This window comes from Aedes albopictus, chromosome 3 (assembly GCF_035046485.1).
Source record: "Aedes albopictus strain Foshan chromosome 3, AalbF5, whole genome shotgun sequence".
Classification (NCBI taxonomy): Eukaryota; Metazoa; Arthropoda; class Insecta; order Diptera; family Culicidae; genus Aedes; species Aedes albopictus.
Genome location: NC_085138.1, coordinates 429254786 through 429280814, shown reverse-complemented (window position 1 = coordinate 429280814; position 26029 = coordinate 429254786). Strand labels below are relative to the sequence as shown.

The 26029-nt window shown below is 39.1% G+C and overlaps 3 protein-coding genes across 4 annotated transcripts in view; 2 read left to right on the top strand and 1 right to left on the bottom strand.

Moving 5' to 3' along the window:
- The window catches only part of LOC115267985 (diacylglycerol lipase-beta), a gene marked incomplete in the record, with an annotated part of 132476 nt that extends 120207 nt beyond the window's left edge, over positions 1-12269 (top strand). Inside the window, 4 exon segments of the mRNA XM_062856478.1 lie at positions 9607-10110; positions 10590-10745; positions 11039-11151; positions 11261-12269. Of these exon segments, the coding sequence (XP_062712462.1) occupies positions 9607-10110; positions 10590-10745; positions 11039-11151; positions 11261-11447 (960 nt within the window).
- On the bottom strand, positions 8345-9591 carry LOC109621467 (uncharacterized). Of its 2 annotated transcripts, XM_020075496.3 has the most exons (3): positions 9418-9587; positions 8917-9357; positions 8345-8745 (listed from the first exon to the last, which is right to left on the bottom strand). In XM_020075496.3, exons 1-3 carry the CDS (start codon positions 9473-9475, stop codon positions 8711-8713), a joined length of 534 nt encoding a protein of 177 aa, XP_019931055.2. In that variant the 5' UTR covers positions 9476-9587; the 3' UTR covers positions 8345-8710. The 2 variants fall into 2 exon arrangements, with proteins under 2 accessions (XP_019931055.2, XP_062712463.1); XM_062856479.1 differs by having other exon boundaries at positions 8345-9357; positions 9418-9591.
- Positions 12270-20881: 8612 nt separating the features above from the next.
- On the top strand, positions 20882-21504 carry LOC109621439 (uncharacterized). The gene is made up of 2 exons (XM_020075453.3): positions 20882-21033; positions 21103-21504. Exons 1-2 carry the CDS (start codon positions 20980-20982, stop codon positions 21367-21369), a joined length of 321 nt encoding a protein of 106 aa, XP_019931012.2. The 5' UTR covers positions 20882-20979; the 3' UTR covers positions 21370-21504.
- Positions 21505-26029: the final 4525 nt, after the last annotated feature.

The window sequence follows — 26029 nt, the reverse complement described above, 5'->3', positions numbered from 1 at the left end:
AGTGAGCCCTAAAAATTCATTTATTTATTTTATTTATTTATTTCGTCAAACATACCGTAGACTACAATTTCACTTAATTATATCACTTAAGAACTATACTCTATCCAGACATCTGTATCTCGTGAATCAGACTACATTGAAAAATATCGTCTTCGGCAATGTCGATCAGGACATCAACAGCTATCCGATAGAGAACTTGTTGATTGTAGGTTTGTCCGCTAGGTGGCGCAAGTGGGCTCTAAATATTATGTACTTCTGTATCTCAAAAATCAGACTACATAGAAGAATTTCAAAATTTCGTCTTCGACAAGGTCGATCAGGACATCATGAGCTATCCGATACTGAACTAGTTGGTTCCAGGTTTATCCACTAGGTGGCACTAGCGAGTCATAGAAATTCTTAACTTCTGTATCTCAACAACCAGACTACAGAGACAATTTTTGTCTTCGGCAAAGTTGATCAGGAAATCCAGAGCTATCCGATAGGTTGGTTGGTTGTAGGTTTGTCTGCGCAAGGTGGCGCAAGTGGGCTCTAAAAACTCTGAACAAATATTGATAAAGTCGTTTTTACGATGAAATAGAACTGCATGGCTACTGATTGATAACAAAATCAGCTAGGTATCAAACAGCCGTCTCATTTCACTAAATATAATATTGAACAAAATATAGTATAGTATAATTAGTTATCAACTTGAACTAATGATAACGTAATTTTCGATAATGTGCTATGTTCTATCAATTTGTTATCTTTACTCAGGTTCATTGTGACTCTCAACTCAAAGACATTCGTTTGGGTCGAACGTGCCCCTAGAGCCGACCTACTGATTCGGCTTCATGCAAAATAGGTGTAGATAGATAAATTGAACGTAATTTGATCATTTAGCGCCTAGCAATTTGGTTAGAGGCCAGAAGACTTGCATGCCCAATGGTCTATTCGCAGATTAGTAAGTTTTGCTAATACCGTGGAAAATGAAGCATGTTGCACCGTCTTCCATTCTCCTCTCTTTTTCGTGCTCGTTCAGGAGAGTTATTATCCGATGATGAATGGGTTGGTTTATGTTGTCCCGTTAGGCGGCTTCAATGATTCATAGAAATTTTGAATTTGTGTGTCTCGAGAATAGAACTACCTAAAGGACTCTGGTCCATATAATTACAGCTGTAAATCAGTTGATCCGTAAAATACGATCACGCATCATCAGTGGAAATCGTTTCCACTGTGAGCTTCGGAAGAAAATGAGATAGATGAGAATGAGATGTTGATTCATTTCATTCATTTATTTAGTATAACAACAAGTTCAAGATAAAACTACGCAGTTTTGCACACCTTCCATCGTTGCTTTTAAATATCAGCCTAGTCGGCTTCCCAGGAAAGCCGTTTTGGTCTATGATTTTCATAGCTCTGTGGCGGTGTGTGGCGGCAGAGCCACGTGCTCGCAAAGCCAGAAGGTTATGGTGGGCAGGATATACTACTAGAATGCCGAATATCAACCCATTATATAGAGAAATTATTAGAATGATGCATATTAAAATGCCCAAAAACTGTTGAAAACTATCCATTGATGAGCTACAAGCAGATTATTTCAGTTATTACTACACGCAAAACAAGAAAAGCTACCAAAAATTGCGGTATGCCTTTTCTACCAATTTATGTATTAAAAACGTACAGAAAATGTGATAAATCATAATCCATTCGTTGTATTAAGATGCGCTACACGGTTCCATAGCTTCCATACCACTACACACAAACACCTCCATTCAAACCCGAGAAGTTGAACCGGGTTGCGTCTAAAAATAACTTTCGCTTCGCTGCTGAGCTTCGCGTCCTTTTGTCTACATGGAATTTTCCACTTGCAAACAGCAACCTGCTGGATGCGGGCTTTTCAGTGCACAATGGGTCTAGAGTCGTATTTACGAAGACAAAAATGTTTCTGCCAAGTTCTGTCATTTCTTTTTTTTTTCATTATTGTGAAATGATTACGGTCAATCAAGTCTGGCTTATCCAAAAATCTGCTGATTGATTATTTTCTATACAATATCAGAATGTTTTACAAAGTCATAGCAAATTTACAAAAATAAAACATTCGATTGATTTGATTGATTTGTCTTTATTAAAGAGACTTTCATCCCTTGGATAAAACATTCGAATCATTAGAACTTTTCGAAAATTTTTCAATAATTTGCAACTTGTTTGCCTTTGGTCATATTTTAGTCGAGTCCAACGATACATGAAGACCAATACATTAGTCACAAACTTTCAAAATTTAATTTAATTCGGTTCGCTTAGTCCTAAGGTACCGTAATCCGGGGTATCATTGATCAGCGGGGTAACATTGATCGGCTTGACCCACCTCATGAAATGTTCAAACAAGCATTTTACATTGAATCAGTTTCTACTATGGAATGATATATCGTAATCTGCTATCATTTAGCTATTAAATGACATGCAATTCATGAAAATTGAATTTCATAAACATTGAATTAAATCGGTTTTTCCATAACTGTGTTTCGTAACGCAATGAGATACACTGTCAAACATCCATGCTTGGCGTGAATACTAGATATAATATGAGGTTCGAAATCACTGTATTACTTCAATATGATATACTAGAGTTGGATTTAATAAACGAAACTTTTATGAAAATGCTATTTTTCAGTAAAATTTACGATTTATTAAAAGTCGACTATCAATTCCTTAAGCCATTGCCTACCTTTAGGCGTTATTCGTTGTTTAGAGGATTTTAATCCTAAAATAACTTAAAAAGTACATTATTTGTAAGAATTTAGACAACATATTCGAAATCAGCGACCCCAAATTAAGTAAGTAAGGGTATTTTCAACACAAATGAACATTGATCACTGACATGATCAATGTTACCCCAAATCAACACAATCAAAAATTAGATTTAAAAACCCTTTTAAACATGTTTTAAAGTTTTACAATACTTTTACGAGTAGCTTAACACAAACTCAGAGGGCCAGTACTTCTTTTAAAAATATAAAACATGTAGCATTTGCTTTAACAAGAGAATTATTCAAGAAAGATCGAAAATTCTGATCAATGTTACCCCGGATTACGGTACAGTAATTTGATAAACGGAAGTCAAAAACTAGATATAGATAGAAGGGCTCTAATTTCGTGTAAAGTTGAATAATCAATCAAGCCCAAATTTGCACCAATTAAATCAAACTCGTTGAGGAACAAGTAATCAAAATTTGAATAGTTTTGGTGGACTTTATAAAAGGATACAACTTGCTAAAAATGTTTTAGGCAATTTTTAAAACTTAGCATGCTTTTGTATATACCACTAGGCGGTGCTAGAGGTCAAGCAAATTTTAAATTTAATATATCTCAGAATTCTGGTCACTTACAAAGTTGGTGTCTTTGACAATGTTGTTTGGTAGGTCAAGGGCTTACAGTTAATGGTCCACTTGTTTCGAAATTTTGCCACAAGGAAGCGCAAGTTACACATTTGCAAAATTATGGAAATGAATGTTTTTTTTTCGTAAAGCAATCAAAAAGCTGTAATTTAGTTTTCTTTGAACATATTTAAGTCAAGTCAAAGGTTTTTCAAAGAGCTATATATTGATCATAAATGTGCAAAATTTCATTTCATTTGGGTCACTTAATCCAGAGATATAGCAGTTTAACGAAGAACACTCAAATATGAAACATTTTACTAGAGTCGTTCCAACTTCATGTAAAATTATCCAATCGAGCTCAAATTTGTACCATTTATAGCTAATTAGTTGTGAAACTAGCAGATAAAATTTGAGAATATTTCCTACACATTATAGAAAGTTACAGGTTGCTGAATATATTCGAGATAATAAGTAAAAGATACATGCTTCTACTAATTTGCAACTAGTGCCGTCTACTGGCAGAATCTTGAACCAATCAGCTAATCAACTGAAAGGCCTTAATAAACCAAACAACATTGCCGAAGAAACCAACTTTCTAAGTAATCAGAGTTCTGAGATATATGGAATATAATAATTAATTTATCGTCAGCGCTACCTAGTGGTGGAATTTTAAATCAAACGGCCCATCACCAGTAAAACCTTGGCTGGCCTACCAACTTTGCCAAGTATACCGAATATTTAAGTAATCATGGTGCCAAGATGTACGGTATGGCAATTTCGCCAGTGCTACGTCTTGCTGTCTGTGATATCTGTCATAACAGAGACAAACAGACGTAACACTGATGAAATGTTTATACCAAATATCTCATCATCCTGATTACTTAGAGAGTTGGTGTCTTCGGCAATATTATTTGGCTGGTCAGGAACTAACAAATGATGAGCCGTTTGATTCAAAATTCCACCACAAGGTAGGGTAATTGTTCCCATCGTTGCGGTAGTACCTATTGTTGCGGTAATGGCAATTGAGCACTTTTTCGACTGAAATGTTACCAAAAGGTATTTTAAATAGATGTATGGTGCTTAAATTATGAGATTGCACCATTTGTTTGCTTAAGATTTGCCCAAAAACCTATTTTTAAAAAATATTTTCATAAATGTGTTTGCTGCTGTGTTCCTATTGTTGCGGTAGTGTTCCTAATGTTGCGGTATCCCATATGATTTCAATGGGATACCGCAACAATAGGAACAAAATACCGCAACATTAGGAACACATACCGCAACATTAGGAACACAATGATCTTTCAGATAAAAACGAATAAAATGCTCATAACAACATCAAAGTGGCAATATTTCGTTATTTTCCCGTAGATTAAGGATGGATTATATTATTTTCAATTCAATCCATGTAAAAAGTTTGCTTGGGGCGATACAATTGTGGTTTAAACATGAACCCAGCGCTTAACTCCTCCATGATTGGATCAATTACCCTAGCGCTAGTGAGCAAACAAATATTATATTCCATATATCTCAGGACTCAGATCACTTAGAAAGTTGATGTCTTCGGCGATGTTGTTAGGTTGGTTACGGCCGCTCAGTTGATTAGCTGATTGGTTCAAGGTTCTGTCAGTAGGCGGCGCTAGTTACGAATTAATTGAAGCATGCAACTTTAATTTATTATTTCAAATATATTCAGCAAGCTGTAACTTTTTCGATAATGCACCAAATATTCTCAAATTTTTCCTGCCAGTTGCACAACTAGTAAGCTATAAACGGTACAAATTTGGGCTCGATTGGATAACTTTACATAAAATAGGAGCAACTCTAATAAAGTAGTTCATATTTGAGTGTTCTTCGTTTAAATTGCTATATCTCTGGATCAAGGGGACCGAATGAAATGCGACATTGCACAATTATGACTAATACATAGCTCTTTGAAAAACCTTTGACTTGACTTAGACACGTTCAAAGAAAACAAACTTACAGCTTGTTGATTACTTCACGAAAAAATATCAATCATTTGAATGATTTTGCAAATGTGTAACTAGCGCCGCCTAGTGGACCATTAACTGTAAGCCCTTGACTCACTTAACAACGTTGTCGAAGACACCTACTTTCTAAGTGGTGAGAGTCCTGAGATATATGAAATTTAAAATTTGCCGTTTATTGGTGGAATTTCTAATTAAACGACCCATCACCATCCATCATGGCATCGCAAATAAAATTATTAGAAAGCAGATTTTTTAATCAGTTTAACCAGACAAACCACCCTAACATAACAATAATAGGGAATAGGATCAACAATTGAAAATAAACTTTCTAGAACACAATATGTGTCTAAAAACTTAAAGCTGAAGCTTAAACAGTTTTGTCTTCGCAAATACGGCTCTGGACCCATTGTGCAGTGTGGCGGCTGTATCACTTCCATCACCAAGCCACGTTTGTGTTGATCATGATGGCTTTCAGCCTCTTGTTCATTCATGTGCAGTTTTAGCCGTGCTGGTTAGAGCGCAGGATACCGTGTAACACCATGATAGTGTCTCGGTTCGATTCCCGCCGCCGCCCGTATTTCTTTTTAAACATGTATTGGTATTTGATGCCGCCGCTGCTGCCATGATCAGTCTAAAAATAGAACAAATAATGAGAAACCAGTGCGACAGAGCACACGCATACATGCGAAATTTTCCTTTTCCAGGTTCTAGGTAGCCAATACAATTTTTGGTATACTGCCACCTACCAATTTTTGTATTTGCAAGGCCCTAATACAATATTTGTATATGTTTCATACCCAAATGTATTGTAATCTGCCAATCTCAGGTTGCGTGTAATGTAATCCATTTCTGGAACATTTCAAACTGTAACTTTTTTTATTAATAGAATATCAACTATGATCAGTCATCTAAAACAGATTTACATAGCTCATAGAAATAAGGTAGCTGCGCAAAAAAATTGAAAGAAAATTTTTTTTTTCAACGTTTCACGTGCATATGCCCCACTGTGTATTAAAACGAAAATTTCACCGTAGATTTCCGTTTAAATGACTACAATAACTTTCTTTTATGGGGTTGAGGTACTCCAGAATAAATCAGACATCTACTGTGATTGTGGCATAATTCGGGCGTTAATGGGTTAAGGATCGAGGGCCTATTCTTCATCTTCAGCATAATAAACGTGCACAGCCCACACTCCGGAAGCACTGATGATGAAAAGGACGCATTTTACGCGCATATCGAACGTAAGTCACGACGTCAAGATCATCATAGGAGATTTAAACGGTCAGGTAGTCCAGGAGGAGGAATTCAGATCGACGATTTAAAAGTTCAGCGCCCACCAGCTGACGAACGAAAACGGCCTACGACTCATTGATTTCGTCGCCTCCAAAAACATGGCCATACGTAGCACCTTTTTTCAAACTGCGCCCAATACTCTCCGTCATCAACAATGTACGGTACCGGCGACCGCAACAGTACAACCTAGAGCCACTAAAACAACCGGATTTCGCCTCAGCATACGCGCAGAATCTCGAGGTTAGTTGCCAGATGAGGGCGAGCTCGAAGAGGCCCCTCTAGAGGTTTGCTGGAGTACAGTGAAAATAGCCATCACCAACGCAGCCGAGAACACCATCGTGTACGTGGAACGGAATCGACGAAACGCAGCGCGGGCGGTAATGCTGCAGCAAGGGACCCGACAGAACATGGAACGGTGCAAACAGAAGCGGAAACAGGATGCTATCCCAGCTGTCACCTAAAACGAATGAGCTCGTGGGAAGTTATCAAGCCGGCTTCATCGACGGCCGGTCGACGATGAACCAGATCTTCGTCGTACGGCAAATCCTCCAGAAATGCCGTGAATATCAGGTCCCAACGCATCACCTGTTCTTCAACTTCAAAGCGACATATGACAGTATCGACCGCACAGAGCTATGGAGAATCATGGACGAAAACGGCTTTCCTGGAAAGCTGACTAGACTGATTATAGCAACGATGGACGGTGTGCAATACTGCGTAATGGTTTCGGGTGAACCATCCAGTTCATTCGAATCTCCCGGGGACTGCGACAAAGTGATGGACTCTCTTGACTACTCTTCAACATCGCTCTGGATGGTGTGATACGACGAGCCGGGCTCAACAGCTGGGAAACGATTTCCAAAAATTCCGGTTAATTTGTGTGCTTTACGGGTGACATGGACATTTGGAACGGTGGCAGAGCTGTACACCCGCCTCAAACGCGGAGCAGCAAAGGTCGGACTGGTGGTGAATGCCTCAAAAATAAAGTACATACTGGTAGGCGAAGGAGGAATTCGTCTACCTCGGATCCTTACTAATGGCTGACAACAATGTAAGTCAAATAAAAAAAAATCGAAGGCGCACAAACTCTTGGCAAGGAAGCCTCCGTATGTAAGTTCATGCGAATATTGGTGTGGTATTGGGAAATGGTGCTTTGGCAGAGGGTTCACGCTTGGTGCGTGGATGCCACGCGTAAGGTGATAGATTGCGTGTTGATTACTCTGAAGATGGCGTGGCACAGCTCGCTGGAAGCTTAAAATGTGGGCCTTGTTTAGTAGATTGACACTGTGCTGTGGCATTTGGAAGGATTAGAACGGCTTTTTCAACCCGTTTCTGATTCTAGTGATGACTTTGTTCATATGAATATACAGTAAGGACCCGATTTTGTCAGCCCCATTTAGCGACGAACTTTTTGCTGTCATTATCTTAGCGTCAAACTTTGGTAAATTTATTTAAGTTCATCATCAAGCTACTGCTGAAAGACAAATCATAGAGGGATTAAGAATTTGAAAAACTGTTTAGATTTTTGAAGAGAGCAAAAAGTGTGTTCCAGAAAGGGGCTGACAAAATCGGGTCACTTATGTATATGAGATGTATATGAACATAAGAGAGAGAAAGTAGATAGAAAGGTACAAAATTAGAGGAATGAGATGGAGTAGGGATTGAACCCATGACTTTCTGCAGACGAATTAGAAGTGTTAGTCACTTGACCACTAATCCTATTATTTCCGCAGACTGTAAGCCCTTTATTTGGATATTTCTATTAACTTGACTCCTAAAATACACGATATCGGCGGTTCAGTAAGATTATGTGTGGAGTAAGGTGTGTGTTTATTGATATAGATTGACTGAAGAAAATGTTTTCCGAACATGCGACGATGTCGTGCTTGCTTCTGAGAGCTCTCTATGCAGGTACACTCAACAAAACACGACTTTTAACTTGGCTTTTATGTCTATGGAAATATGTAATGGTAACAAAATGCAGGTTGATCATAGAAACTTTCTATTTTCTTAGACGACATTTTGGCCACATGATGGCCGACCTCGCGGAGATCACGCCCATCAAAACTATCCGCCAGCATTGCCCGTGCTCGCCGGAGGAGCTGTAGTTGTGTCCGTCGAACCCGCACCAATTGTTGCAACCGTATCAGTCGTTCCGCCAGAAGTGGTAATAGTTGAAATGAGAACAGAAGTAGAAGTGGTAGTAGAAGTAGTACTAGTAGCAGTCGTTTGGGGTGGATTACTGGGTGGGGTAGGCGGATTATGACTAGTACCTGCGCTGCTGTTGGCATAGTTGTAGTGGAAGTAACCCTGAGTCCGCTTGTTGAACGTGCTGTCGTGGCTGCCCATGAAGGATATCTTCTCGAGGAGCTCTTCCCAGGTGTACGGAGATCGTTTCTTCCGGGTTGAGGGGTGTGCGGGTTCCGAAAGTTTGGACTGCGCCAACAGTGAGCGATATTCTTCCTCAGTCATAACGTGTTCCACACAGTGTAGATTTGAATTTCCGTGTTCATCCGTGTCCTGAGCAATGCAAGTCCGGCAGTGACATATATTCAGAGGAATTGAGGGTGCTTCTTTTTGGGTATCGTTGATAACGATTTGTGCTTCCGTATTGCAGGTACAAGTGCTATGTTGGAATACTGGCACTTTATTTGAGGGATCCAACTTCAAAGTGGTTGATGATTCCTTGTGATTCATAGAAGCGACAGCGTAATCTGGAGTTTCAATGGGAACTTCAAGTTATTCTTTCTATTTAATGGACACGTAATACTTACTATAACTGTAGCAGAAAATTGTGAAGGAGACCAAGATGATTCCCGCCACTCGCATCATCTTTACGAATGCCTTTACGATCACCAAGCTGGATGCTCTTATAGGTAGAGCGAAGCCATTTGAACCTAATTAGAAAATTCTTCAACTTATTGAAAGCGTTTCTCATAACTGATAACGTTTCCCATTCACAGTTACCATTCTGCGTACTGGCGGATCACAGCACCAAGAGTATCGTCATATCCATCCGAGGCAGTCTATCGATGCGTGATGTCTTCACCGATCTGGTGGCCAATGCCGAGCGATTCGACGCCCCGGGAATGCCTCCTGAGTCGTCCGCCCATCGTGGTATGGTGGCCGGTGTGGATTGTTTGCTCAAACGGCTTCGCGAGGGTAACATGCTGGAGCGGATCTTCAACACCTACCCGGAGTACACCTTGGTCTTGACGGGGCACAGTTTGGGAGCTGGCGTTTCCATTCTGCTGGCGGCGAAACTGAGAAGCCGTTTCCCGGACTTGCGGGTGTATGCATTTGCCACCCCGGCTGGTTTGCTCAGTCGGGAAGCGGCACGGTATACGGAGAGCTATGCGTTTACCATTGGAGTTGGGGATGATTTCGTGATGCGGTTGGGCGTAGATTCGATCGAGAATCTGAGGACCAGTATTATCGAGACGATTCGGGCGTGTAAGCTGCCGAAGGTAAGTGAACCTACCCAACTCTCAGTTATTCATCATCCCCGTCATTTGAAAATGCTTGCAAGTCTTCTTCCTGGTGCGTTGTCCGAAACCCCATGTGTGTTGCTTGTGTTTCAGCTTACTGCTTTCTGTTTCCACAGTGTTCAGATAAGATCATTTGAGATATTCAAGATATTCGATATCCAAATCATCCAGAAGTTCATTTTATATAATTTCAACCAGTAACAAATCTAATTTTCTCTATGTAGAGTAACGATTCATAACACTAGTTTAAAAAATAAAATGTAAAATAAATAAAACTATTTAATTTCAATTAGATTTGGACTTACATCTGCATGCTACGCAGCAGACCATGCAACTTCCTCTAAAATCTTGCGTACAACATTCTTCACAAAATTGCAAACAATAAGTTTCTCACCGCTTTGCTTCCTGCGGAACTGAATCTCTCTCTCCTTTTCTCTTCTCTCCCATTCAATTTGCAGTGGCGCATAATGTTGAACGGCTTTGGGTACGCTTTGTTTGGCGTACCGTCGCGCGATCTGGAAACCACGTGGCACGACGTAACGGAAATCACCAAGAAAGCCAACGGCCAAAGCCCGCTGCTTGGTGAACGCCCCATTCAGACGGTGTCCACTGCTGTAAGTTTTGATGATGAACATTTTCGTTATGTTTTTGTTTTTTTTTTACTAATAGGGTATTGGTTCCCTTCTTAAGCATGTGGCTCCCATTTTCATCCTACGGAAAATAAAGGATTGAAGCGCTGTTTGTTTTGTTTCTTATTTTTGTATTTTTTGTTAGAAGTGAGCACCCATAAAAACAAAAAGAACGGCATCAATCGGTGCCGTAATCGCTTGTTTTCGAATAGGATGAATATGGGAGCGTGAGATTAATGATGGAACACATACCCTAATTGAATGGTGTTATTTTACAGGAAGGCGGTTTGCTGTCGAGTGAAATCTCCAAGCGACGCTTTGCCAAAACTCGGTTGTACACCGGAGGAAGAATCTTACATATCGTTCGGAGGAAGAAAACGGAGTTGGAAAAGTAAGAGACTACAATATATTATGTGCTTCGATTGTTTAGTTTTATTTTTTATTTGAAATGTATTCTTTCGATACGAGAAATACAGCAATGATTGTCAATATTTTTTCAGAAAAACCAACACCGGCGGACCAACATTCGAAATGCGCTGGGCCACGGCCGAGGACTTCACCGAGTTGAAAGTGATGCCTCGGATGTTGCTGGATCATCTGCCGGACAACGTGTTCCGGACGTTGACCAAAATCCTGGAGGAACAGAAAACACACAACGGATCGATGCTCTCGCTGCAGGAAATTTAATTCCACAAAGCTCCAAACCCAATCCAGGGATTTGTCAAACCAACTGATACCGAAACAATCCCCGCCAAATACCCCGATGACCACCGGAGTGCCTTACGAGAAGTGAATCTTGCCGTCTTCTATACATACACAGAAGAAACGATTGATATTTTATTTTTTAACCATTCTTAACAAAGCCGTCGCGTAGTTTTAAGTGGAGGAATATCTTATACGTGTAAGCAGTAGCTAGGCAGCAGAAATAACCTATCAAATAGGGAAGTATACTTGTCTTCATCGTACCCTTAAAGGTAGTTGTAAGAAACAGCAGCTCCGGTAAAGTAGTCCCATAAGTAGACATGTATCCAGACATCCAGCTGTTTAATTGCTCACTAAAGAAGTAATATTAATCGTGAAGAAAAGGGATTTCATCGGAAAACAAACGGATCCATTCCATCACTATCGATTCATTAGGGTAGGAAGATTAGTTAGGAAAATTTTAATTGAGAACGACGACATTCCAGCAAGGATCTGAATAGCATTGATATTGTAAGGTAGTTTTAACGAAACAAGGCGGGCAGGAGTTTTACGAAATCGAATATCGAAAGTATTTTTATTCATGTATTTTGTATGGTGTGTACAGAACAAACAGGAGAAGGGATGAAGTTTTTGTGACTCAGCAGACCGCAAGACAGGGATGTTAGTGAGTGCCAATTATTGGTTGTGATAATACAAGAAATGCTATTTATTATTTATAAACGGCAATGCATGTGAACGTGACAATTTTTTATCCTGATTTTTCAGTGTTGAGTGACTTTGAAAATAGATGTTATTTTCATGAAGAAACGTGTATGTCTTCGTCGTGGGTTATCACATTCCTTAGAGAACTCTTCACAAGTAACATTGTTTAGTCAAATAGACTAGAGGAGTTTCTTAAAACCATCACAAAACCAAAATAAAAGACATGCGGTTTTATGACGGCTTGGAAAACCTCTATAAGACTAATTGGCAATCAAAATATCACTTGGGTTATAAGCTTAATTATTTAGGATTTAGGATAATTTTGCACAGAACTTTGAGTGCACATAGTAACATTATGCCTTGCCAGTTGTCGCATACAGTCAGATCCCCCCTCTTGGACACCTGTTATTCACCGCCTTTTCGAATGAAGACGTTCTTGATAGCGCTCCATTGATATTCTGAGCTTCCATCATCCGGAATATCCACATCGGGATTTCTTCCTTTGATACCTTTGGAAAACTCTTAGTTCCTTTTTGAAATTTCTCCAAAGTTTTCTAGAGATTACCACAGAAATTTATTGAGGAACTTTTTTTTTATAATAAACCTTCACTGGATTCCTTCTGATATTACTCCATTGATTCCTTAAGAAAGCTTTCCAGGATTTCCTTTTGGAAAATGTTCAACGGATTTTTTTGAAAGTTATTTATATCCTTCGGAATTTGCGTTCGAGGATCCTTCAGAAATTTCTTCAAAATTTCCTCTAGAAAAGCTTTCGTGATTTTCTGTAAAAAATTAACTTTTTCAGGAATCCGTAAGAGAATTCTTTCAGGGAATCGGGAAAAAGAATCCGTGCCTTCAAGAAGTGCTTTCAGTGACCCTTTAAGAGAACCAAAGGATGCTCTCCAAGCGTTTCTGCAGAAAATCTTCCACAGGCTCCTACGAAAAATATTTCCAGGGAATATTTTAGAAATTTCCCTGAAGATTCCTTCACTAATTCCTGATGAGATTTCTGTTTAAATTTTATACAAGAATTACAAGTCCAAGAAATCTTCTATGGCTTTCTTTCAAAATTAATCCATAGATTCCTTTAGAATTTACTCCACGAATTCGGTCATAAAACTTTCCAAGGTTCCTCACAGAAACTCAACCAGCTATTTTTATTTTTTCAAAAAATGATTCTTTAAGAAATTTCTCCAGTGCTTTTTTTTTTGGATATTATCCTATGAATTCCTCGAAAATTTTCTTCAATAATTCTTTTGGACAGACTTCTATGGGTAATGTTACGAATGGGTTAGTTCGTAACGATTTTAATTCCTCAAAAGATACAAATTCAATTGTATATTATATCCAAAGCATTAGCATAAAGGCGACCGGACAAACGACGGCTCAGGCCTACACTGCCACAACTTCACAAATGACCGTGCGATAAATTCAGCTTGGGATGTCCAAATCGTCCTGTTACAGTAATGTGCCCTGAACTTTCTTCAAGGATTAATCCAGAAAATCCTGGAGGAACTTCTCCAAATTTTTTTGCATTATTACTGCCAGGGATTCAGGCAGGAATCCTTCCAGATTTCCAGAGGAATCCTTTAGGATTTCGCTTAGATACTGTTCCACATATGACCCCAGAAATTTGTCTGGCATTTTCTCTAAGGAGAACTCCAGTAATTTCTGTACGGAATCTTTAAGAAATATGTTCAAAACCATTTCCTAGGAATTTCCACGGAAATCCCTTTAGAAGTATCCCAGGTAACAATTTGATGCTGTACAAACGTTTCTACAATCATTTTAAATACTTTATTCAGCTCCTAAAGATCTAATTTTAGTGATTTTCAGGATTTCGCTCAGATACTGCTCCACATATTACACCAGAAATTTATCAGGCGTTTCCTCTAAGGATAACTCCAATTATTCCTGTACGGAATCCTTGAGAAATATGTTCAAAACTATTTCCTAGGAATTTCCGCGGAAATCCCTTCAGAAGTATCCCAGGTAACAATTTGATGCTGTACAAACGTTTCTCCAACCATTTTAAATCAACCTTCATTTGAACAAAAGCTGAGCACAATCCTTTATTCAGCTCCTAAACATCTAATTTTGGTGATTTTATTTAATCTTTAGCTGATTTTAGGTTCATTGGAAGGCTGATTTAAGGCTTAATATGCGCTTAATCAGTAATCAATTAAGTTTATGAATTGTGTAAAAATAAAATAAAACACTTTCATGAGCCTATTTTTACCATTAGCTGCGTCTATTTCCAGAAGAGATGTTAAGGAATGTATGAATTAATCTGGGGGAAAACTGGGAATTAAACTCGGACCTCCCGATTTATAGTCAGTCACTCACATTAGCACCTACAAATCCTCGAAAACAAGAGTATTACTTGTTGTGTCTGAATAGTCAAGAACATAAGTTGAAATCAGTTTGTATTGAAGGCTGAAGAAGCGATGTGGACTTTACGAAAACATGCTTCGGTCAGTAGTCAAAAACTATTTGATTGAAGGTTGAACAACAGATGAATAATTCTGCATATTTGTGTATGTTTTCAAGCTGGTTACCCAGATGAATAATATTCTATTCAACTTGATATTCAGCCATCTATGGATTGCTGATTAAAGAGGTTGAACAAGCCATACTTCAGACCAATATTCAGCTGTTACCCAGACAACCAGGAATCGTATACGATGTTGTATAAGATGATAAAGTGGAGGCCATATACGTGCATGCCTCCATTTAGGCGCATGTGAAATGTACGCATATCGCCTCCACTTTAACATCATATTCAACATCTCATACGATCACTGGTTGACTGGACATTGTGTTCAGTCATTGACACCATTAACCAGCTATTGTTCAGCTAATACTCTCACTGTTCAGCATTCATTGTTACTTGGGTATTCCAAGACTTTTTGCTTGGAATCTTTGCAGACGCTTATCTATGCGTTTCTCTAGACATTCAGGAATATTTTCTCCAGGTATTTCTCCTAACTCCTGAGATGCCATATAGAGTTTCCCTGGGATTTATTCGGACATTCCTCGAGAGATTCATTTCAAATGCATGCTGAAGATTTCTTTAGAAATTCCTTCAGAGCTTCTCTCAGAAACTCATGCGGTGATTTTTTAAGAAATTTCTCTGTGGAGATATTTTTGTCTTTAGAGATTTATACAGATTTTTTTGTGATTTCTTCAAGAATTCCAGCAACGGGTTTTGCCAAAAACCCTTCTATTGAGTATTTCAGAAATTCTCCGAACAATTAATTTACAAGTCCTACAGGATTGACTTCGGAAATACTTCTCCTTGTATCTTCATGAATTTTTCGAGAAATTCCTTCAGCGATTTCAGTAAAAAATCCAGTAGGATTTTTTTAGGAATTGCTTTTGCGGTTCCATCAGAAATATCTCCTGGGATATCTTCAGAGATCCCTGCACAATTTGTTCAGATATTGCTCCATGGATCTTTCAGAAGTACTTCCAGAAATAGCACAACTATTTCTTAAGAATTCTTTAAGGAAAATCCCTGAAGAATTGTTTCATGAAGTCCCTTTAAAAACTACTGGAGATACCTTTTGCAACTCCTAGAGTAAATTCTAGAAAAATTTTTTGGAGGAATTCCTGGACAAAAAATCCTGAAGCTATCTCCTGGATGATTGTAGGAGAATACCTGAAGACGCACTCTTTATTCTCAATATTTTTGGCCAGTGGTTTTCCGAGCAGTTTATCCAGGTATTTCTCCACGAAGTTCTTTAGCACTGGAATGCCTTAAAAATCCCTGGGATATATTCGGACATACCTAGAAAGATTCATTTAAAAGTGCTTTCTGAAGATTTCTTCAGACATTTATTCAGAGCTTCTCTCAGAAATTCATGCTGGGATTTCTTATGAAATTTCTTTGAGAAGATATTTTTATCTACAGAGAATTTTTCGGTTTGTTTTAGAATTTCTTCAAGAAATTCAGCAAGGTTTTTTTTCTAAAGTTTTTCCGTACAGTTTTTTGAAAACTTTTCTAAATTTTTTTTTACAAATCCTTTAGGAGGCTACGGAATTGCTTCTCATTGTTTCTTCATGAATGCTTTGAGAAATTCCTCCAGTGAATTCTGCATTAATTCCTACAAGATTTGTTTTTAGGAATTTCCTCTGTGGTTCCATCAGAAATATCTCCTGGGATGTCTTCAGAGATCCCTGAAGAATTTGTTTAGATATTGCAACAGATATCTTTCAGTAGTTTTTCTAGCAATTGCACAAAAAAAAATTGTAGAGTTCTTCAAGGAATATCTAACAAATCCCTAAAGGATTGCCTCATGTAGTCTTTTTAAAAACTCCTGGTAATACCTTTTGAAAATCCTAGAATAAACTCTTCATACTTTTTTGGAGGAACCACTTTCAGAAGTTCTTCCAGCAATTTCACAAAAATTTGTGAAGAATTCTTTAAGGAATATCTAACAAATCCCAATTGCCTCATGTAGTCCCTTTAAAAACTTCTGGAAATACTTTTTGAAAATCGTAGAATAAATTCTTGAAAATTCCTTGGAGGAATTCGTGGATTAAAAATCCTGAATCCATTTTTGAAGATATCTCTGAAGCAATTTCTGCAAGAATTTCTAGGTTAATACCTAGGAGAAAACCTGAAGACACACCTTGAGATACTTCCTTTATTCTTAGAAAAATCATCACTCCAAACAAAAAATGCTTGAGAAACTTCTGGTGGGTTTCCTAAAAAAATCCATGAAAGAATCTTTAAAAAAATATTTGCAGAGCTCGCAGACAAAGGTCAATTAATTTATGTGGGATCCCTGGAGTATTTTCTGAAGGAATTCTTTGAAGAACTTCTGGAGAAATTCTCATGAAAGAATCTTATGTAATTCCTGAAGGGATTTGCACGCAAAATTCCTAAATATTTTTGATGGGATTTCAGCAGAAAAATTAATAAAAAAATTTCTTTTTCAGAAATCTAAAAGAAAAAAATTATTTTTAAAGAAACTTTTAGAATCCCGTCGGGTCACCTGTTAGACGCTGCCACCCACTTTACGCTCATTGCGTTTTCCAGACTGTCCCCTAATCAATTTAGTTCAATTTTTTGTGTGATGAGTCTGTAGTAAGCACTAACTGCACTAAAAAAGCTGGGTAGAATGCAATACTGCTGAAAATTGTAGTGGATGTAAAGTGGATGGCAGCGTTTAATAGGAGACCCAACTGTACTGGAAAACAGGAGAACCGTCTACCGAAAAATGCTGAGGTATAGATTCTTGAGTATTTTTCTGCAGGATTTGTTGAGATATAAAAAAAAAACATTTGAAAGAATCCCAGGAGTAAGGTCTGGATAAATCCAAAGCAATGGTAAAAACCCGTGGAGGAACGTCCTGAAAAATCTCCTTTGAACTTTCTAGAGGAATTTCCAAACAAATGCCCGAGAAAATCCCTGGAGTTGAATTTCACGAATAGAAAAAAAAGAAAAAAAAATAAATAAAAATAATTTCTGAAAAAGGCTTTAAAAAAATCTAAATTGTTAAAGGAAAACCCTTTAATCTTTGTAAAAAAACTCCTGGAATTGCATCTTTTGAAGAAAGATTTGGAGGAATTCCTGAAGAAACACCTGGAAAAATTCGTTAAAGATTTTTTTTTGAGAAATTTCTAGAAGAACTTTCGGAGATATCCAAAGACAAGCTCCTGGAAAAAAATCTGGCAATATATCTGGAGGGATTTGTTATTTAAAGAAATCCATGGACTGGGATGTATTTTATAGGGATGCTAAGAGGAATCTTTAGAGGAATTTTTGTTCAGTCATTCTAAGGAATCTTGCGAAAATCTTCTTTCAGTAAACAGCCCAGATTTTTTTTTTTGAGAAATCATGAAAGAATCCCCAAAGAAATGTCAGACGGTGTTGCTGGAGGTGATCCTAATGTACAATGTTGCATACACCTCATGTCGATACGTTAGTAAGAAAAAATACAAAGAATCGAAAAAAATGGGTTGGGTTTGAGTGGAGTTTTGCATAAGATGAAACATAATATCCTCATCTATTCGAAAGTAGGTTTCTGCCACATACAGGGGATAGACAAAATGATCGGGACAGGCAAAACTTTCCCTTCTAAAAAAAAATTTCAAATTGCTGTTACTTTTCGAAAAGTGCATCAAATATTCTCAAATTTTCACTGTAAGTTGACCAACTTGTTGTGTATCAGCGGACAAAATTTGGAAAAGATCGGACTATTCTGCACGAAGTTATAAAGATTCTAGAAAAAAGTATAATTATCCGATAGCCAACTTTGAGCTCTTATATCTCCATATTCAATGAACCGAGTGCAATGAAATTTTGACCATTTATGACTTATATAATGAGCTTTGAAAAACTTTTGACTCAACTTATAATTCTTAACACGGAAGAAAATTATAACGATTAGATTATTTTTCTAATAAAACACCAAATTCTCTTAAATTTCAACATCGTTTCAAAATTCAAGATATATTTATAATTCATTTAAATTCCCTCTAATTGTCTTGAATACAGATATGTTTTGAAAGAAAGCAACAACATAGGCGGCGATTAATTGAAAAAGCAGTAAGATGCATATTAAATATAGACCAATTTATTGAAAAATCATTAAATTTCACAAAATCGCTTTAACTTTTTCTCTAGTTAATAATTTCAAGTTGATTCAATCATTTTTTAGAGCTCATTATATAAGTCATAAATCGACAAAATTTCATTGCATTTGGTTCATTGAATCCGGAGATATGACAGTTCAAATTTGGCAATCGGATAATTCTACCTTTTTTTTCTAAAATGCTTATAACCTCGTGCAGAATAGCCCGATCTTTTCCAAATTTTGTCCACTGACACACAACTAGTTGATCAACTTAAAGTGAAAGTTTGATAATATTTGTTACATCTAATAAGACATTTTTAGAACAGTGAAAATTTTGCCTGTCCCGATCATTTTGTCTATTCCCTGTACACTCCTTTGCTTCTAACCCGCTGAAATTATGACTTTATTTTCTAAGGAAATTCATTCAGCCCTAGCTTAAGCTTTTCCATCGGTAATTCGTACGAAAATGCATTCAATTTTTTTTTCGGAAATCTCTCCGGCAATTCATTCATTTCGATTTTTTTTGGGATTCAAATTGAGAATTCTTTCTGCAGTTCGTTCTGAGGCTTTTTTGGCATTACCTTCGATCCTTTTTTAAAATCTCTAACGATGATTTCTCAATGACTTGTTTTTGTAACTTGTTGCAACGATGTTGAAAATCACATCGATAATAATTTTGGCCATTTTCTTGGATGACTTTCTCTGGAACTTCCTTCTGTTAAAATTCAATAGGCATTTTTTTCGAGATTTTTTACGGCAATTTTTGTTGCAAGTTTGTACGGAAATTCTCTAGATTAATTCATTTGGATTTCCCTTCAGTAACTTTCTAACACATTGTTTCGGCCATTTATTTAGTATTTTCTAGAAATTTCATTTGTATTTTTCCTAAGATTTCTTTGGGACTTCCAGCAGTCATGCTTTTGGAATTTAATACATCTGATAATATCTTTAGCCATTTCTTAGCCAACCCTTTCAATATTTTATTGGAAATTTGTCAAGCTTTTTCGGAATAATCGTTAGGCAATTAAACTGTATTCTTTTTTTCAGAAATCGATATGAAAATTTCATTCAGATTTATTTTAAGAACTCTTTTTGAATTGCTGAAGGAATTGCTAAAGGAAAACACTTGATGAATGTGAAAGAAACTCCGAATCTTTGAGAAAAAAAAAAACTCCTGGAATTGAAAGGTTTGGTACAATTCCAGGAAAAACTTCCATGAAGAATTTCTTGAGAAATTTCAAGAAAAAAATTCGGAGACATCCAAAAAAAAGCTCCTGGAAACAATTCTGACAATATTTCTTGAAGAATTCATATTTCAAAGAAATCCAAGGATTTGGGTGGATCTTTCGAGGAATTCTTGTAAAATCATTCTAAGAAATCCTGCGAGAATCTTCTTTTTGTAAACATTCCAGAAATACTTAAAGAATCCCCAAACGAAATGTCTGTCGGTGTTCCTAGAGGTGATTCTGGTGAATTTTCAAGAAACTTTTAGAAGAATTATTGCAAAACTTATTTTTACTCACCAATATAGAGGGTGCTGAAATTTAAAAACCGAGTTACGAGCTTTAATTTTACCATGGCAGCACTGAATGACCCATAAATGGTTACAATCCCCGGATATAAGCAAACAAACGAACAAAGAACCAAAAGTTCTTTTCTGAATATTGTCTATCCGGTTGGAATCAAGATAGACATTCAATCAAAAATTGACATTTTCTTGGTCCACAAGTGTCGCAACTGTTTCGCATCTACTGCATGCATCTTTCGCATCTGACTGATTCAATATGAAGCTCAAATGTAACAAATGAATCGTCTTTAATCTACTGTTGTTTTGTGCAAGGATTTTGCAGCAATTTAATCAAACAAAACGTGCTGCCACATTGTCGATCTTGATAGAATTCAATAATCCACCCATTTGCATATATCAGTGAACATTGCACTCTCGCGACACATGTAATTTTATTCTGAACCCGCAATTGAGTTCTCAACCACCATCTGCATAATGCTCAATCAAGGGTTTATCATGTGTTTAATATCTCTATAATGTCGGGCCGGAGCTATCCCAAATGATACCTATCGTTCTAAATCGATCGACACCGAGTTCCGTTGACAATTACTCACTGTCACCAATGCTTCGCCCCCACGTGTCCAGCTTTGGTGTATATAAAGTGCCGTTTGGAAAGACCGAAGCCATCATTTGTTGTTGAAAAAAGCCGATCTATTCAGACAGAATGAAAGCTTGCGCCGTTCTAGCCCTGGCCGTTGTGTGCACCTTGCTTCTGGTGGTAAGTCCCCGTTTCTGTCACATATCCTCCAACTTTTGATCCTCACAACCGTAACTTTCCCCGTTCTAGGACATCACCCAAGCGTTCCACGACGACGGGAAGAAATCGGATCAGCACATCGACGAGCTGCAGGAGATGCTCCAGCACAGTATGCTACCCGAGATGCAGGATTTCCCACGGTTCCGCCGCTGGGCTGAAGAGGGTTCGGACCAACAGACTGGACAGCAGGGTGGTCAACAGGGCGGTGGCGGTGGTGGACGAGGTGGTCGCGGACAGAAAGGCCGAGGTGGATCCGGAGGACGTGGACCGCCAGGACAGCAGAACGAGGGACAGTAGATTGCAGATGATTGAGAAGTTGTAGAATGAGTGTTTGTGCAACAGTTTTCACAGTAGGATAGTTCAGCACCATTGAGTTTGGATGTCTTATTTTGAATTAGAGCTGAAATAAACTCATCACATACAGCATATCAATCTACGTTGTTTTTTTTATTTTTGAAGTAGGGTCATTTGGGCAGGTGTACCTATTTTGGGCACTTGCCGCTATAACTAAGCCAATTTCAAACCGATTGATTTGAATTTTTGTATAGAGCTAGGCACGTGCAGTATCTAACTCTATACAAAAATTCAAATCAATCGGTTTGAAATTGACTTGGTTATAGCAGCAAGTGCCCAAAACAGGTATACCTGCCCAAATGGTACAAGACCCTATATAAAGACTTTTTCAATTTGTACTATCTACAAATCAACAAAATTCAAAGCCTTTTATAGGGTCGATTGCATGAAAAACCCCGTTTTTCTATATAAACTTTGAAGGGCTTGTGCAGTCTAAATTACCTTAAATTTTGTGAGGAAGCATAGATTCTGGTTATAAATTGAATAAACACAAACGTGTGGCAGGCACGAAGATACTCTATGTCCAAGAAAGTTGAGGAAAGTTCCATTACGAAAATTTCCTGGACCGATCGGGAATTGAACCCGTCCGTCACCCTCATCATGGTCATGCTGAATACCCACGCCTTTACAGCTGTGGACCCTTAAACTTAAATTCTATGCTAACACAGCGCAACATTTGTTTTGTCTCAAGAGCAAACTTATGAGTCTCTGACAGATTTTGGGCCGCTGAATCCGAATCCGGGCTCAGATTTGCTCCAGCACGCCACATTTTCGAGCTATAGCTCAATTTATAGGGCAAAATATGCGATTTTGGGCTATTTTGACTGCTTAATGGCTTGCATGGAATTATTTTTTTTTTGGCAACCAAAGGGTAAATTAGTCAATTTACATCTAAATTAATGACTCATGCAAAATATTTCGTTTTATATATCGCATTTAGTTCACCACTGGACTGCGCACTCAGTCATCATAAGTGCGAAAACGTAAATAAAAGTGCGCATTTGCATCAAATCAAGATGATGTCTTCGGCGCACTATTTCTTCGATCTATGCTGAATAAGTGCTCTGAAGACACCGAGTTGATTTGATGCAATCACGCACTTTTATTTGCGTTTTCGCACTCTTGAAAACTAGTGCGATAGTCCAGTGGTGAACTAAATGCGCTATAGATTTAAGCATTTGATTTTTGCAACTTAACTTGCATGCAACTTTTGGAAGGTGACTTGTATGGGAAATATCGAACCGTAAACCGGGGTCAAATTGATCAGCGGGGTGAAATTGATCACTCGCGTACTACATTGTAATTCCATACTAGGAACTCTTAAGCGTCGTATTGATCTTAAACATTTTACGTCATCTGATTCGTAGATGTCTACCCAAGTAACCAGTAAGCATTCAAAATAGCACTCCTTCAGCATTATAGTTGCCTTTACGACAAGGCGTTTATTGCTAATTAGCCGTATATACGCCTATAGTGCTTCCTCACTGCAGGTTTTGGCAAAATAACGGGCTGTCTTAGTGCTACACCTTCAGGAACGTCGTGACAAAATGTCAAAGAAGCGTAACGCCTCGTCGAGCAAAAAAAAAAAACAAAAATAGATTGACGTCTGCTTCTCGTTCTCTCAGCCTGCTTCTCCGCTTCCTCACTCATCCACAACACTCCGACTACAGCTGGTGCTAGGTGTTATGTTTTTTTTTGCATGTTCTAGTAGTGATTTGGGTTTGAACTTACGATCCGAAGATTACTCAATCATATTAACTTATCAATCTGCTGCTGCTGCTGCCGATCCACGATGCTACAGCTGTTCCGATGGCGTGCGTTGATTTGATCCCCAATATTAAGAATGGTTTTCCAAGCATTCTTTATATTGGGGATAAAATTAACGCACGCCATCGGAACAGCTGTATCATCTTAAACCGTCAGCAGCAGCAGCAGCCGCAGCAGAGTCAATTCACAAAACTTGTTTTCAAAGAGGTATTGCAGACTACATCCCAAATTGGACTATCACACTTTTTTTGATACGCCTAAAAAGTGTGATAAAAGTGCACATTTGCCTCGGATCGTTTCGACGTCTTGGGTGCACTTATTCCTCCATTTATAAGGAATAAGTGCACCGAAGACCTCAACTCGATCCGACGTGTCCCTGCGCTGCAATCACACTTTGAAGGTGTGTGCACACTATTGTGTCAGTCCAATTTGGGGTGCAGTCAGCAATATTTCATTGTGTGTTGAGCATTCCTCTTTTGAATAATTTTATGATCCGCCAAAGCATCCACCTAATCAGGACACATTTTCCGACGAAATGGAAATTAGTAATTTTCTGATGGCCAAGTCCTCAATCCAAACCAGCAATGTTTGCTTCTGAGCTGATGAATGAGTGAGGGAAAACGAAGAAGCAAATCTGATGCACAGCTTTGTAAACAGAAGCGTTGGCCCTGTAAGAGAAAGACAACATGTGCTGTGAAATGCATAACATATCACCCATCCTCTTTGCTCTTGGCACTTGAAGAGCAGTTTTGAAGCATTCTGTTAGCTCCCAATCGAAAACCCCTCAAGCAGCTGAAATGCTAATTAACAACCAAAAGCTTTTGTGTAGCACAGCTTATGCTATTTGAAGGCAGTTATGCATTCGAACTGCTTATGTAGGGCAGCAAGCAGTTCGAATGCATTATACGGGCTGCTGTACGGCTTATTCAAATGCTTAGTGGTTACCTGGGTAGAGATGAGTGTAGACTTTCAATATTTAGAAAAAAAATAGTTTTGCCTTATTTTTTTCAAGGAATTTGCAATGTATTTCTTATTTAGCTGAAATCATTGCTGCTAAACATTTTATTTATTTAGTATTACATCAAATTCAAGATAAAACTGAATCAACAATATTTCTCCATAATACACAGTTCGTGGCTGCCGCTCTCCATCCTCGGTCGCGCCCGATGCTCGCCAAGTCACGCTCCACCTGGTCCGCCCATCGTGCTCTCTGTGCTCCATGCCTTCTTGTGCCAACCGGATCAGTTGAAAACACCAGCTTTGCATGGTTGTTGTCCGGCATTCTTGCAACATGCCCTGCCCACCGTATGCTTCCGGCTTTGGCCATCTTCTGGATGCTGGGTTCGCCGTAAAGTGCAGCGAGCTCGTGGTTCATCCTTCTCCGCCACACACCGTTCTCCTACACACCGCCGAAGATCGTTCTTAGCACGCGTCGCTCGAAAACTCCGAGTGCTTGTAGGTCCTCCTCGAGCATGGTCCATGTCTCGTGCCCGTAGAGGATCACCGGTCTTATTAGCGTTTTATACATGGTGCATTTGGTGCGTGGGTGAATCTTTTTCGACCGCAGTTTCTTCTGGAGCCCGTAGTAGGCCCGACTTCCGCTGATGATGCGCCTCCGAATTTCACGGCTCACGTTGTTGTCAGCCGTCAGTAAGGATCCGAGGTAGACGAATTCCTCCACCACCTCGAAAGTATCCCCGTCTATCGTAACATTACTACCCAGACGGATCCGGTCGTTTTCGGTTCCGCCTACCAGCATGCACTTTGTTTTTGAGGCATTCACCACCAGTCCGACCTTTGCTGCTTCGCGTTTCAGGCGGGTGTACAGCTCTGCCACCGTTCCAAATGTTCTGGCAATAATGTCCATGTCGTCCGCAAAGCACACAAATTGTCCGGATTTTGTGAAAATCGTTCCCCGGCTGTTGAGCCCGGCTCGTCGCATCACACCTTCCAGAGCGATGTTGAAGAGTAGGCATGAGAGTCCATCACCTTGTCGCAGTCCCCGGCGAGATTCGAATGAACTGGATCGTTCACCCGAAACCCTTACGCAGTTTTGCACACCGTCCATCGTTGCTTTAATCAGTCTAGTCAGCTTCCCAGGAAAGCCGTTTTCGTCCATGATTCTCCATAGCTCTGCGCGGTCGATACTGTCGTATGCCGCTTTGAAGTCGATGAACAGGTGATGCGTTGGGACTTGGTATTCACGGCATTTCTGGAGGATTTGCCGTACGGTAAAGACCTGGTCCGTTGTCGACCGGCCGTCGGTGAAGCCGGCTTGATAACTTCCCACGAACTCATTTGCTTTAGGTGACAGACGACGGAAGATGATCTGGGATAGCACTTTGTAGCCAGCATTCAAAATAGTGATCGCCCTGAAGTTCTCACATTCCAAATGGTCGCCTTCCTTGTGAATGGGGCAGATTACCCCTTCCTTCCACTCCTCCGGTAGCTGTTCGGTTTCCCAGATCCTGACTATCAGCCGATGCAGACAGGTGGCCAACTTTTCTGGGCCCATCAGCTGCGATACCATCCTTACCAGCTGCTTTGTTGGTTTTGAGCTGGTGAATGGCATCCTTAACTTCCCTCCGCGTGGGAGTTGGTTCATTTCCGTCCTCCGCTGCACTGGCGTCGTCGTTTCCTCCGTTGCCGTGGGCTCCCGTGCCTACGTTCTCCACGCCGTTCAGGTGCTGATCGAAGTTCTGCTTCCACCTTACGATCACCTCACGTCCGTCCGTCAAGAGGCCTCCGTCTTTATCCCTGCATATTTCGGCTCGCTGCACGAAGCCGTTGCGGGATGCGTTGAGCTTCTGATAGAACTTCCGTGTTTCTTGGGAAC